This window comes from Hoplias malabaricus, chromosome 11 (assembly GCF_029633855.1).
Source record: "Hoplias malabaricus isolate fHopMal1 chromosome 11, fHopMal1.hap1, whole genome shotgun sequence".
Classification (NCBI taxonomy): Eukaryota; Metazoa; Chordata; class Actinopteri; order Characiformes; family Erythrinidae; genus Hoplias; species Hoplias malabaricus.
Window position 1 is genome coordinate 28,038,867 of NC_089810.1, and position 16,409 is coordinate 28,055,275.

A 16,409-nucleotide genomic window follows, 5' to 3' on the forward strand; every position below is an offset into this window, starting at 1 on the left:
CATTTGAACATATTAGCCCAGTTCTATCATCACTTCATTGGCTGCCTGTGAAATTCCGCATCGACTACAAAATTCTGTTACTAACATATAAAGCTCTACATGGGCTCGCTCCTGAATACTTTCAAGATACTATTTCCTATTATGAGCCTCCACGTTTACTCAGATCACAGAATACTGGTTTTTTAATTGTTCCAAGAATTCAGAAGGCCTCAGCTGGGGGGAGAGCTTTTTCTTATAAAGTCCCCCAACTCTGGAATGATCTTCCAGAACATGTTCGGGACTCAGACACAGTCGCAATCTTCAAATCTAGGCTAAAAACTAATTTGTTTAGTTTATATTTTGGTAGTTAATGCTCCCCCATAGATAAAGGCGGCAGATCCGGGGGGTCCATGGACACAGGGAATTATAGTAAACTGAGACGCTGGTGCTGTCGTCCCGCTGCTTCACGCGATCACTCAGGTTTGTTGACAGAGGAGCGGAGGGATGCCAGTGTTTCAGGATGCTCCCGTGTCTGTGTGTACTTCTGGTTCTCTCCTTTTAGTTAAAGCTGTCATAGTCAGATCTGCCAGAGTCATTAGCAACACTCTGTAAATGTTCACATTTTCTGCTTTACAAACACCAAACAGTTCAAAACTAATTCCATCCCTTTACCTTTTTCTGAGTAAACGACTGCCCACCTGTCCATCTGGACACTGATGGATGACTGTCGAGATCCTCCTCCATGCTTCAGACCAACTGCCCATGCTCCAGCAACCACCAAGTGCCTTGAAGCTGCCCCTACACTGAAGTTCTCACAAACTCCTAACTATTATTACCAGTAGATTGACCAGAGGAGGATAGGTCACCCCTTGTGAGCCTTGGTTCCTCCTAAGTTTTCTTCCTCAGCTGAGGGAGTTTTTCCTTGCCACTGTCGCCCCTAGCTTGCTCACTTGGGGTTTTTTACATTTTTTTTACATTTCATGTCAAATCTTTGTCTTACTGGAATTCTGTGAAGCTGCTTTGTGACAACATCAGTTGTAAAAAGCGCTATACAAATACATTTTATTTATATTTTTTTGATTCACAAGGAAGAAACACACCGTAGACAGACTCCTCAGAATTAAATTCTTTTAAGTAGCCCACAAAGACATGGGGAGAATGCACCAAACTCCTCACAGACTTGAGATGGGGCTTGAAACCAGGAACCTGAAACACTTCTCAGAAAAAAATTCCTTAAATATTGTCATATGTAAAGGTATACAAAGTAAGAATTGGCTTTTTTTTGTCTCATGGGCTCCCCCTACTCATTGCTGAGTGTAATTCATGTTTACAGTACTGTCGTGAAATCAAGTCAAACACCCATACATACACATACACACACACACACACACACACACACACATATCAATCTAGGTTTGTGAAGTTATTGATTTTTCAGAGCCTGCCAGAAAATTATTTTCTAAAAGCTACTAGTGACAATTCTAGCGACATTTAAAGAAGAGAATTGCAGATGATGAAACATTTCAGAATACCAGGACAAGCTTTGAGTGAGAGACATAGCTTGCAACTCCTCTGCTCCCAGAGATAGAGCTGCAGGAGGCACAGTCAGTTTGACCTGGCAGGTCAGAGGACAGAATGGGCTGCATAAATGCAAGCAGTGCTGCTAAGGTCAAATGTTTGTTTCTTCTTTACTACTACTAGTTTATTACTATTTCTGAACTCCTCATTCATGTAATTTATTGAGACATTCCGCCTTATTGGACTGATATACTACATATTTTATTCTATGTGCTTTTAAACTATTCTGAATAAAAATTCATAATTTAATTAATAAATTATATAATAGCTAGTTTCAACCGAATTTAGACATGCTTCTCTGTGAGACTGTAAGAGAACTGACAGTTGGCAGTCTGTTGTGCAGTTAATTTCCCAACCATGTTACATACAATTGTAGCCTACTATTACTGTTCACCAAAGCCTAGCATTGCCTTTAATATTATTATGATGGACTCATTATATTAGCAAACTTGACTTTAAGTAACTTACACGTTTCTTTGAAAAACAGCTCTTTGTGTCCACCTTCTTATTTTCTGCTGCCATCCTCACTCGCTTTTGACACCCATGTGTCACCCACGTTGCACCAAGTCTCGCGTATGAAAAATTTCTCTGGAAAATTTTCCTTCCAGTTTTGGCACTGCTCACAGCCAAACGTAGCTACAGAGTCTTGCGTGACAGCAGGTAAAGGCTTAGTCAAACACATTGACCATATGTGTTACATGAGTACAGAACATGATTAAACCATTTCTGCACCTCAAGGTTAATGACACATTGACAGATCAAATTATTAGTAGGGACAATTCAATAATTGCTGGATATTGGTGGGGACACGTCACATCTGGTCATGCTAATTCTACGCCCTTGGTTACAGGGATTTTAAATGAAAACATATTGTAAACAGCTGCGAAATAATAAAAAACATTGTATGGGACTACAATGACATTAGAACTAGTGATTAAAGTAGTCGACTATTTTTTATTGAATCGATTCCTTCAATTAAGCATTAGAACAAGAGAGGGAGTGTGTTATGGAATAACAGCATGGCTGTGATGTGGTGCAAGATATTAGAGTATCACTAACCTGCTGAGTAAACTATCCAGACCCCTAATTTGCTGAATAAACTACTCTAGGTAAACTTGCTTTTGCCCAAGAGAGTCTTTATCTAGCCCGGTGAGCTCAGGCGAGCTGCAACTAGCTGAAATTTCTGCATGTTCCCTTTGTAGTGCACCATAAGTTGTAACCAGCCATAATTCATTATATTTTAATAAAACATATATTCATATTGAACCAAGATTGCATGACTTAATTTTAAATATTTTGTGCGAACACTAAGGACAGTTACAACAACTGAATCTCTGATGGGCTTTCTCTTGATTGGTATGTTTTCTGACTTTGTTTTTAATGTTTTGTCTTCTTAACCTGGCTTTAGTTGTATAAACCTGCATAAGAAACAGTTGAATGTGATGATGTCATATGAATGCAAATTAGTGCACTGCGTCATTTAGTGACTTTTCAAGCAGGCTACTTTCAGCTGAAAAAATGTTGGCAACACTGACACACCTCTCTCCATTTCTCTCTCTCTCACTCACAGTCACACACACACACAATGTAACCTAATGGAATGAGTTGTGATGAGTTATGGTTATGGGCAGGCCCACCTTTCACTTTTTTGAAGTTTTATTTTCATTGTCGTGTGTTGTGAAGGTCGGAGTAATATATATGATGCTTTTAGGTTGTTCATTGGTGCTTGGACCTATTAAGTCTTTCTTTGTAGTGAGAACTGTTTTTTCAGAACCCTCAACCTCAGAATGAAACATTGCAGCTTTGGTGAGGTTCCGGCTGAGTCTCTTTACAAACCATGAAAGCCCAAATGCTGACTGTCGCTTGTTCTTACTCTCTGATGTTCTTTTCAGAGAGTTTTTAAAAAGTGCATTAAAGGCAACTATGACGCTGGACTTTCTTCTTAACACAGGTCGTCACAAGTAATTAAATTAAAAAAAAAAAAACAATGTCAGTACTTCTTTTAACTTAAATACCTATGTTGGAATGAGTCATGTGTAATTTCAATGTATATATTTAAGTTGAAACAATAAGAAATTTAAATTAAAATCAACTTGCAGAAAGTAATTCAAATCCAAAATCCAAAAAGTCATGAGTTGAAATAAATAGTAATTTTAATTGGATTTAACTTAAAATTTGAAGGCAGCTTTTGAGCTCACGCTCTTAAGTTGAAGCTGGTGACATATTTTAGTACAGCAGTGTAGGTCTGCTGTTATGCTCATGTGTACTGATACAAACATAGTATATATGATGTAAGCAATGGTGATGATGATATTATTATTATTATTACACTTATTAATAGTATTAGTAGAAGTAAGTTAGGAGTCCATGAAAATTTTAATGTAGGGTGAGCAGCTAGTCCAAGGTAGCTAGAGCATGAGCAGTTGGTCTGAAGTGGGTAGCAGGAGAGCTCAACAGTCACTGAATCAGCATGCAGCCAGACAGGTGGGCAGTCATCCACTCTGAAAAATGTAGAGGGATGGAAATAGTTTTGCTCTGTTTGGGTGTATGTAAAACAGAGTACGTGTACATTTCCAGAGTGTGGCTAATGACTCCGGCAGAACTGACTAGAACAGCGTTAAATAAAAGGAGAGAACCAGAAGGACACACAGACATGAGAGCTTCCTGAAACATTGGCATCCCTCTGCTCCACCGTCCCCAAACTGAGTGATTGCGTGCAAGCATTGGGACGACAGCACCAGCATCTCAGTTTACTATAATTCCTTATGTCCATGGACCCCCTGGATCTGCTGCCTTTATTAAAGGGGGAACATTAACTACCAAAAGCTAAACTGAACAGATTTCAACCTAGATTTGAAGATATGTACTGTGTCTGAGTCCTGAAAATTTTCTGAAAGATCATTCCATTTACCATTCATTGGCAAAATCATTGAGAAAATAGTTTTCAGACAAATCACTAGTTCCTTGTCCATAAACAGTAGCCTAGGCAAATTCTAGTCCAAGTTCCGGTCTAATCACAGCATTTAGACTGCTCTAATCAAACTAATTAATGACATTCGCTTAAATACGTAGGCTAGAAAGGTATCTCTTCTATTACTTCTTGACCTTAGTGCTGCCTTTGATACCATTGACCATAAGATTCTTATAGATAGACTCACAAACTGGGTTGGACTCTCAAGAGCAGTCCTGAAGTGGTTCATTTCTTATCTGGAAGACAGGAACTACTTTGTAGAAATAGAAAATAATATTTCAGAGAACATGCCAGTGACCTGTGGTTTCCCCCAGGGTTCTATTCTTGGTCCACTTTTATTTAATTTATACATGCTTCCACTTGGCCAGATTCTACAGGACTATGGGCTCTCCTATAATCAGCCGGATGACTCATTAAGCAATTACATTGAACACATCACAAACTGGATGGGACAGAACTTTCTGCAGCTGAATAAAGATAAAACTGAGATTATACTATTTGAAAACAGCAATGAGAGACAAAGATTGGCTGCATATCTGGACTCGAGAGCCCTCAAATCTAAAGAACTGGCTCGCAACCTTGGTATGATTGGACTTAGATCTCAGTTTTAGTAGTCATATTAAAGCGGTTACTAGATCAGCATTTTACCACCTTAAGAACATCAGTAAGATTAAAGATTTTCTAAAGCAGGCCTGGAGAGACCATGCTTTTATTTCTAGCAGGATTGATTACTGTAATGGTCTCTTAACTGAACATCTAAGAAAGACCATTATCAGACCAAGCTGATTCAAAATACAGCTGCCAGAGTTGTCACTAGGAACAAAAGAAGTGATCACATCACCCCCATCCTCAATTCCTTACACTGGATACCAGTCTGTTACAGAATAGACTTTAAGGTGTTATTACTGGTTTATAAATATCTTAATGGAGTAGGACCAGTGTATTTATCAGATCTGCTACAGAGATATAAGCAGAGAAGAGATCTCAGTTCTTTAGGAACTTGTCAGTTAGTCCTGCCTCAGGTGAAAACTAAGCATGGAGAAGCAGCGTTTAGCTACTATGTAGACACTTTCAAAACAAGACTTAAAACATTCATGTTTGAGCAGGCTTACAGCTCAGTTTAAAATACTCTGCACTTTTACTCAGTAACAGCATGTTACACCCTTGTTCTGTCTTGTCTGTTGTCCCTGCCATGTGCTCACTTAGCACATGGCTCAGTTTGTTTTTGTTCGTGTCTCCGCCCTCGTCCTCGTCAGTCTCGTTGGTTGAAATAGGCCTGTAATTAGACAATTCACTAGCACCAACACTTGGTTTCTTGATCAGAGACTGCTAGTTTAAAAGCTTTGGGTACATGACCCAGGCTAAGTGACCAGTTTACTATAGTTAAAAGAGGATTGATAATAACTGGAAGTAGTAATTTAAGTAATTGTGAGGGAATTGTGTCAAGTGTGCAAGTTGTACAGTTTGCAGAGGTGATAATCTTATTTATTTCTATCTGTGGGTGTGGGTTAAAAGTTTCCAGTCTTTCCTCTGCAACCACGTTATGTTTTATATCAGTCACATCAGATGACAGCCGAGCCGAGACAATTTGTTGTCTAATGTTTTTGATTTGTCGCATGGTTGTTGCTGACTGTGCCTCGATTTGTCACATGCTGATTTGTTTTACCCTGGCATGTGCACAAACATGCTTTATATGATCTCCAGTAACAGATCTTTATGCTCTAAAATCGATTCTCAAATCAAAATATTGATACTTTGATACTTCAGTCATTTGAGGTATTGTTTATCTTTAACAGGATCACAGTGGAAAGTAAGTAAACTATTGAGACCTTGTCTAAATGGTACATGGTTGGTGGAACCTACTTTTTCTTCTGCCTGGGTAAGTGAATAAATACGTAAGCGCAAAATGTGAAAGCTTTAAGCGGTGCTAAGTACTGTTGCTATTAGACTTGTTAAAATGAATAAATATGGTTATAAGTAACAAAATAAATTAATTACTCTGATGTCTTGTATTCTTTATGAAGCTATGATTTAAAATAGTCTTTTTTTTTAGATTTACCAGACACATTAGCTGTATTTGCACAAAGTATCGGTATCGGATAGGTATCACTGATACCAGGCTGAATTTTAATCAGGAACAGAATGTAAATCGTTGGTATCAAACATCACTATTATTACAGGACCACCTGCTGGGCCATCCTAGAAGAGTCATGTGCGCTGACTGACTGCCACCTAATGTTGAAACGTGCATGCCCTGAAACTGAATTGAAACTGAATTAACAGTTCCTAGTAGGAACTGTTAATTCAGCCATATTTCACGGAGCGAACTTATGGTGACGCCACTACATCCTCTGTTGTTAGTTCAGCCATATTTCACATTCCAGTTCTTTAACTAAATTTGGAATTGTTCGGCGGTGACCAGAGGTCCTCTTTTCCCTGTACAAGTTCTCTTTTTGGGACCTAAAAAATGCATGTTCAAAGGGTCAGAGAGTTAAGAGCTGAATTGGGACACACTAGTGCCGCTTCATCACTGTAGGTCCACCATTCACTGCAGTGAGCAGATCAGTGTTTTACTGGAGCCTTAGTGCTGAACGATTAATTAGTGCTGAACGATTAATCCCGATTTAAATTGAAATCGGGATTTTAGTGCATGCAGTTTTCGAATTACAGGAGCTGCAATTTGAATTAGCCAATAGACTGCATGTTTTACAAGGGAATAAACATCCAATAAAAATTAACGCGCGACCAGCCAATCAAATGCCGCCAATCAAATGTCTCCAATCATTCAGGGCTGTGCCAGATACATGGACACAATTTTTAACAAGCAGCTTGGCACTAGAGTTTGGGAAAAGATGAGCACTTCATCCACGTAAGAGAGTGAGACCCAAAGTCTAGTGGATGACTTAATTCCAAAGAAAAACAGCACATCATGTGTTTGGAAGTACTTTGATTTCAGGAAAACTGACATTTGCCAAAAACAGGTACTGTGCAAGATAGGTTGAGCGTTGGTGTTAACCTCACCAGGCAACACCACAAACCTCTATCAGCATTGACAGCATTGTAATGTGACAACCAAGCAGACCTCAGTCACAGAGGCGCTTGAAAGCGTCACCCCATATGAAAAAAGATAACCAACTCTATTGCAAAGTACTTGGAGAAAGACATGGTGCAGATTCATAAAGAGAGAGAGAGAACATTGCAAATGGATTGAAAGATGCGTTGGCCAGCTTGGGATTGAATGAAGAGGGGCAAGTGTGCATTACCACAGATAATGCATATAACATGATAAAGGCATCCAGAATGAACGAGTGGACTAGGCTACAATATTTTGGGCACCTTGTGATCGGTAAGTGTCTATTCAAATCACATTTATAAATATTGAACATGCTGTCACATTTCTCTCTCCTCTCTCTCAATCTCCCATCTCCCCCTCCTTGTATGTGTGTGCATGTAGGCTTACACAATCTTTTTTATTCTTTGTACACAAGTATATGCAGAACGAAATTTTGTTGCAATAGGCTCACAAATGAAATATACAGCAGCACAGATTTTAAACTATAGTTTATATGTGAAAGCACAGAATTAAGATAATAAAAAGTATCAAATATATAGCAGCAGGAATTTCAATGTAGGTTGTAAGATATATATATATATATATATCTTATATCTTATATATATATATATATATATATATATATATATATATAAAATAGCAACACTGGATAAATATAATGATATAAGAATGTGTGTATATATATATATATATATATATATATATATATATATATATATAACTGCATTTCATCTGTGGATCTTTCGTGTAGGAAGATGATGATTAAAATGGGTTTGGAATTTAACTCATAAATAATAGCAATTTAAATCACAATCACAATATTGCACAGAAAAATTGTAACTGCATTATTTCCACAAATCGTTCAGGCCTTTCTTGAACAGAAATGTGTTGAATGGTGTTGAGGTAATATTTATCATAGTCGCTTCATTATATAGAATGTTTCTGTGACCTGTTACATTTACTATACATTTAACAAACAGAAAGTCATCTTTTGAGGGCGACACGGTAACGCAGCAGGTAGTGTTGCAGTCACACAGCTCCAGGGACTGACTGTGTGTGAGGAGTTGGTGTGTTCTCCCTGTGTCTGCGTGGGTTTCCTCCGGGTGCTCCGGCTTCCTCCCACAATCTAAAAACACACGTTGGTACATGGATTGGCGACTCAAAAAAAGTGTCTGTAGGTGTGATTGTGTGAGTGAATGTGTGTGTGTTGCCCTGTGAAGGACTGGCGCCCCCTCCAGGGTGTATTCCCGCCTTGCGCCCAATGATTCCAGGTAGGCTCTGGACCCACCGTGACCCTGAACAGGACAAGCGGTTACAGATAATGAATGAATGAAAGTCATCTTGTCTGTCCCTATAACGATACAAATACACAAACACATCTCAGCGTTACTGACTTTCTGACAAATAAATTACATTTGTAAAATTACACAAAAACTGACAAAATCTCTAAATTATTACAGCCAGAACACCAGAGTAGGTTTTACTCCAAATAAACATGGCTGGGAATTTGTTACAGCACCCATTTATCAGTACCTTATAGAAATGTAAGTCAGTACATAAATATCTAGTTCCCAACAATGCCCTGTTCCTTTATCAAGTATAGATTACTTGGTTGATAATAATAAGGTGCTTGGTTTTAGAAATGTTCAAAAACATAAATGTTATCTTGTTGGTTTCTGATAAACAAGTTTCTTTAAATGTTATCTCAACACGGATGTATAGCTTTGTATGAACAGAATATAACAGGCTTTCTATGATCGTACATACACTGTCAGCAACTGACAAGATAAACTATTTTTATAGTTTATTTTTTGTTGCTATTGTGAACATAGACTTTGATTGATATGAGACTTCATTGATATGAAGCACCAAAGCTTCTTCAGACCTTCCAATGACAAGGGGATGTATTTTGTTGTTTTTGAAATGCCAGAAAAACCTCTGTGATAATGGCTATAACTATTGGCAGTCCAGCTAAACTAGGCTTGCCTAGTTTCTCTTTGTTAACATCCTACCTCACTTATACATCTCAAATGATGCTGGTTTCTTTGCTCTTGTATAATTTCTTGTATTATTATTTCTTGATATTATTTATTTTGCTGCAGTAACACTTGAGGTACGCAGACATTTTGGCTGCAAAACACCAGCAGTCCACATCTCTGTATTTCTCCTTCTTAACATTCAGACTGTTTTTGTATGCTTCTTAAAACACAGCACCAATAGACACTTCAGCAAGGCATAATCACTGTATAATCACTGTCTTAATGTTGTCATGGAAACTAGCGGAGGCTAAACAGCAAGCAACAAGATGCTCTTAATGTTTGCTTTCCTCTATTTTGGGTAAAGTAAGTCAAGCAAACAAAAGGTGTGTATATAATGTAATTTTTCTATTAATAGAATCAATGGAAATCTGCCATGAGGACATTATTAATGTATGCAGATGAGAGACCTGTTAATGCATTAAAATGAAACCTGAACCCGACTCTCAAGCATTTGAAGCCCAACAAAATCAAGCTAAAATAACACAATGTTGAAACTTGATGACCTGACCTTTGTGTGTTTGACAAAGCAAACACACTACACAAAACAAATGTAACACTCAAACTTTCAGTGATTAGAAAACAGACCCAAACTGAACACTAGCCAGATGTGTGTGAAAAAACACAAACATGGTTTACATTTAGTCCAATGTCCCTGAGAAATCATCCTAAATTTGGCCCAAATTAAATTCCCAAAATATTGTCTTAAGCTCACCTTGAAAAAAGTTTGCATGATGTGAACATTTATAATATTTTGGTACCCTCTCAAAAAAAGACAAAAAGTCTTGATTATTTGAAATATCTGAGGAAAGATTACTCTGCTTGGGTGCATTTCTCAATAACAATTAATCTAAGCAATTTGTGAAAAACTTTATGAAAGAATTTTAATGTCATTTAAATGCCAATTTTAGGAGTGTTTCCCAAAACATTACTCTCCAAACATAAGAAGTCTGGTTCTTTGCTTCCACCCCTATATCTGAGTGAGTGTATTATTAAACTGCATACATGTATTTGTTAAACCTGTATGGCCACATGGTTGCCATGGTGGCGCAACATTTAGTGTGGCAGTCACACAGCTCCAGGACCCAGGGTTGTGGGTTCAAGCCCTACTCTGGGTGACTGTCTGTGAGGAGATATACTCTGTATACTCCCTGTGTCAGCATGGGTTCCCCCCCACAGAAATCACATTTATTATGAGAGTTGTATTACACCTACAAGCACACACATGACTATAATAATAATAAAAAATCACCTAGGACCAAATTTACCATTGTGATCAGTTTCATCGAATGGGGCAGAGGGTTATTTGCGTGCACATGTGTTTATGTGTGATGATTAGCCTTGAGAATCTGCATGGTTTCAATACCCCACACTCTTCAGTGATGGAAACACACTGTTTTATTAATAGATTTAATTTTGATATTCTGGGCAATCCCACTCCACTACTGCATGTCATTTCCTTTTTTTCCTTTTTCTTCCAGCCCTTGAGACATTCACAACATCAGAGACAACAACTCATGTAAACAGAAATATTGAGGGGATAAATTGACAGAGTAATTCATCTTCTCACAGTTCAACCAGTGCTGTGGTCATCTGTTAAAGTCAAGAGAACTACTCAATCATACCAGAGGAACACCCACAAGGAACAAACATGGAGAGCATAATAACACTCCACTAAAGTATTAATGTATCTGTCAATCAATCAATCAATCAATCAATCATTGTCTATTAACTGAGAACTGAGAATGAGTCCCAGCTGACTAGTGTAGTTTGTGTCTGCTTTTTCTTCATTCACAATTAATTTCATACAGAATAAATGCAACAACACTTACCACCCATCAACAGTTTGTTTATGTGGAATGTTAAAAACCTTTCAGACTCTATGCCCTCTGGTTATGAGATATAAGCTTCTGTTCTGATCAGGGTCATTTCTAGACTTCTTGTTGTATTGGGGCACACATGAAGTGTTAGCCAATCAGTTGCAGGGGCAGAAAACGTACAAATCTAGTGTAGCATTGGACCCGAATCCCGCATTTTGCGGGGTGAAAAACACACCTTATATACTCAGCTTTGAGTAAAAATATGAAAAATATGAGTCATCAGCAAAAACATATTCCTATTATTGATTTATAGTTTTTCAAGGTTTTTGTAGGCTTCACATCAAATAACACTGCATTAGATCAACAAATATAAACTAAAAAGCTTAAATAATTCTTTATTGTGTGTATTCTAAATAAACAAGTATTATTTCATCATATTTTAAAAAGATTATAATAATAATAATAATTGTAAATATTATCAGCATCTGAGAAAACTGCCAAAGTACCAAAATGTTTTTTATTTGTTGGGATATTGTCCACATTTGCCCTGAACTAAATTCCTGAAAGTCTGGGCCTGCTGTGACTGTCAGAACTTTATCAGTCATACATCCCAGAGCTTAGAATATCAAGAAAAATATGTCCGTCTGATGCTACAAATTTATGTTGTCATAGTAATATGACATAATATATTAGCATCAAAAATGCTTATGTTTTCAACTAACAGACACCTCACACTAACAATCTGTGTCAAGATATCCGATGTGGGAATATGATTTCAAGGCTATACATTGAGAAATATGAAAAAAAAAAAAAGCAGGCGCTAGGTAAAATTTTGGTCAAAACATGACAAATTTATAGAAAAATTGATTTATCGGTCAGCATGAAAACCTCAAGTGATTACATATTTGAGTAGCAAAGGTTCTTTAGAAAATAAAACAACATATTGAATATGGCTATGTCACATAATTACTGTTTAAATGCACTGAAAAAAAAATGGAATAGCAAAATAGCTATATAAATAGGGTCCATCGAGTTAATAGTTTAAGTGATTTATCACTAATGTGGGTATTACTTTGTCATGGAAGATATTACTAATTATCACTAAAAATATTTTATCAATTGCATTTATTTTGTTTATGTGCACTCTTGAACAAAGAAAAAAAGAAACAGTATAAATCTCTTCAATATTGCGCCATTGCCCAAAACTGCATCCACATTCCTCTGGCTTACACATGGAGTACACTGAAATGTGAGAGATTTCTGTAATTAGATACCTTCTTCAGTCCATAATTTAATACGACATTGTCTAGAACTGAAAGGTTCATTAACGAGTGTTTAAAATGAACATGCTCCTGAGAAGTTTAAGCCGGGTTGTGTTGCATGCTCTTAATATAATTTTCTGTGGGCAGGGAATATCAGACTGTTTGCTTTTGTGGTGTATTATGCATTTTTGGTAGGTTTTACTGTTATGAGGGACTATATCAAAAATATATTTCTATGAGCTGACATACATTTAAATATTTACAAATACCTATAATACAAACTAAACTTGCTCCTACTGAAAGCATTAACAAGTCAAGCTTTTCGAAAGTTGATGTGGCATTATTGGAAATGAGAAGTTTAATGAATTTGTGCAGTGTGTCCTGTAGTCCTGCTCAGCAATCCAGGGTAAAATTGACTTTTTACTGCTGTGGTTTTAGTGGAGCACAGCAACATTCAATGGTTCATATTTTTTCAGCTGGTATGTTACATTGCAGGGGATAAGATGGAACGAAGAATTTGCTGTACTATAACATTGGCAGCAATGGCCTAATCGTTAGAGAAGAGGGTCTAGAACTGAAAGGTCATTGGTTATATTTCTATGACCTGCAGAAAAATTGGAGGCATTGGGAATAAAGGATCAGCACTGTCCTCCTCCCTCAAACCATCCTCAGTTGCCCTTGCGCAAGGCACTGAACCCACAACAGCTCACCAGGCACAGGAGTTGGTTGCCTGCCATTCTGGGTGTGTGTTCACAGCCGCTAGTATGCTAGTGTGTTTGTCTGTGTTCACTGCCACAGATGGGTTAAATGTAGAAGACACATATCCTTGTACATTGTACACACATAGCAGTTTAAAACAACATATATATCCCCCAATATTTACATTCCCCAATGATCAGGCTTAGTCAAAGCTAATAAGATTATTGTTTTTTTCTTAAGTGTAATAACATTTATCATATGTATTTTAAATGTCATTATTATTATTAATAGCTGTGTTTGGCAAGAGTGTTGGCACTGACCTTTTGGCCAGCTCCAGCTCCAAAGCCAGGAGGAGTGTGGATCTGAGCCAAGTGTCCAACCACTCCATACAAATTGGCCAAAAGGTCAGCTCTAACAGACTGGACAGCCGTGTCAAAATGTATGGGGGGGGGGGGTTGACAAAAGTAAACTTAAAAAAAATAAAATAAAAAAAAACATGATCAAGCATAAGAAAGCCTCTTAGGGGCTTTAGCAGTTAGTTTCAGTGTAAATTCCACTTTCGTTAAGACCCAGGAAGCATCTTATCCCACAGTCTTCTCCTTTTGTGGAAGAGAGTCATATATTGTACTTAATCTAATGAGTGATTACAATGGTATCTTCATTAAATAATGAATTCTAAAGGGAGTGTTTGGAAATCCATTAATGCTGGCACTCATCACTTGCAGACAGCGTGATCTCAGTGGATTATTAGTGTTTTTCAGGGTAGTGGTATGGTATGCCTAAATGTAGGAGGCCTGGCTTTATTTTCCCGCCTAGTTCTCAAGGGTTTCCAACAGTCCTGAAAGCCAGATGACAATGCCGCATCTAGTATCCCATGACTCAGTATTTGTGTGTGTGTAATATATAAATTAAATAAATAAATAAAAAGAATAAAAAAATCCTTACACATGTCTTATTTCCAGAAAGGGTACAGCAATTGTTCCAGATTCTCTGAATCTTTTGATGATGTTATGCACAGTTGATGATGATAGCTTAATAGTCTTTGCTATTTTACGCTGGGTAACACCATTCTGGTATTTCTGCACAACAATCTTTCTGCGCAACAATGGTGGTCCTCTTACCATCTTGGCTTCAGAGAGACACTGACACTCTGAGAAGCGCTTTTTATACCCAATCATGTTGTCAATTGACCTAATTAGTGTTAATTGGTCTTCCAGCTGTTCGTTATATGCTCAACTTTTGTGTACCACATTATGTGAAAATGTTATGATGAATGAACCAACACACATGCACCAAAATGACATGAAATAAAACCTTTTTATATTGAATTTCATTGAAAGTTAAGAAGGCTTTTTCCTTCTCCTGTAAAGTTACTATTTTGGGAGATGCATTTTTAATGGGACTGTTATGATATACACATACAGGAACTGACCTGAACTGAAAAACAAGCAGATTCAGCAGAAAAGTCTATAGAACCACTGCAGTCTGTTGGTTTTATTCAAAGCACACACACACACACACATCCCTGAGAGTAAGTGAATGAATTAATAACCCCGCAGCTTTAGCTTCACACTGCATCCCTTACTTCTACACACACATACCGTCATACATGGGCATGCACAAACACACATATACACAGTGCATTTGATATTTTGCTACAGGCATTGGCTTTGTAAAACACAGTGAAGAGAAAACAGAAGCAAAATATGCTACTATAGAACACACACACACACACAAATAGGCACAACTCCACTGCTGCAGCTACAATGCAGCAGAGCAATCACCATGATTTAACACAAAACAAGACCTCAGTGAGTGATACTATGTACAGTAAAGAGAGGGAGAGAGCAACCAATATAGCTAAAAAAATAATGTGTACTCTAGAAAGGAAGGAAAACAAGAAATGTCAGAGAGAGAGGGAGAACCATGCACAGAGAAAAGTGATAATAATGTTGGTATGCTGTTTTTAAGGGAAAGAACAGAGATATAGTGAGAGTAGAACATCGAACAACTGAAATGAAAGACAAAAAAGGAAAGAGAAGGAAAAGTCAGGACAGAAGACAGAGAGGAAAAGTGATCAGGAAGTAAGGAGAGAGGTAAGGATGCTTAGAACCTGAGAAAGATGAAAAGTGAGAGGAGACTGAATGCAAGAGACTACAAGAGTGCAAAAGGGAGAGAGAGAGAGAGCAAGTACTGAGATCAGAGGAGTGTATATTAAAGCATTTGGACATACCGGTACTTCATGCCGGTGTGTTTCCCGGTGGATTCTTTGAGGGAGATGTGGTGTCGTGGCGTGAAGGAGCCAAAGCTCCGGGCAATGATGGCCACGGTGCGGAACTTGGCCCTGGCTGCATTGACCACGCCGGGGCTAGTGGAGCTCTGTTTGACATGCTCCCCATTGCGGCCCTTCAGACTGTGTTCTGTGCAGGCGATGGACACCTGCATCGTGGCCAGAGGTCACAGCACCAGGAGCACGAGGAAAATAAGGAGTACGAGTAGGAAGAACAGCTAGTCGGAGATCTTCTGCAGTGTCCTTATGACAGAAAAGTCCACTCAATTGTTCAGAAGCTGTTTCAGGAAGTGGAAAGTTAGTCCGTCCTCATGCAGGCATACTGTGGTCCTCCTGGTCTTCTCCGTGTATGTGGGGTGGTGTTTCAGTGTGTCCATATGAGTGTGTGTGTGTGTACGTTGATGGATCTTCAGCAGGTCACTGATGAAAAGCCTGTGCGCTGGAGGAGGGGGGAGGGAGTGCTGTCAGGTCCCTCCAACACATCTCAGCATTGCAGCTCCCCTCTCTCTCTTTCGCTCTCTCTCTCTCTCTCTCTGTGCTTCTTGTTATCACTCTCTCCTCATCTGATTCCTCTCGTTCTCCCACATGCGTTCTCACACTCTTGCCAGCCAACAGGAATGCGATGCTGCTATGCTTTAGTGACGTTTTCTGCTCTCCCTCCCTCCCTCTCTCTCTCTCTCTCTCTCTCTCTTGCTCCTTGT

General features: G+C 38.3%; 1 protein-coding gene across 1 annotated transcript in view; it reads right to left on the reverse strand.

Annotated features, from left to right (window-relative positions):
• kcnab1a (potassium voltage-gated channel subfamily A regulatory beta subunit 1a) overlaps positions 1–16,208 on the reverse strand; it is a 258,469-nt gene extending 242,261 nt beyond the window's left edge. Inside the window, exon 1 of the mRNA XM_066684849.1 lies at positions 15,652–16,208. Coding sequence (XP_066540946.1) covers positions 15,652–15,863 — 212 coding nt within the window. The 5' untranslated portion in view covers positions 15,864–16,208. The remainder of the gene's footprint in view (positions 1–15,651) is intronic.
• Between the last annotated feature and the right edge of the window lie 201 nt (positions 16,209–16,409).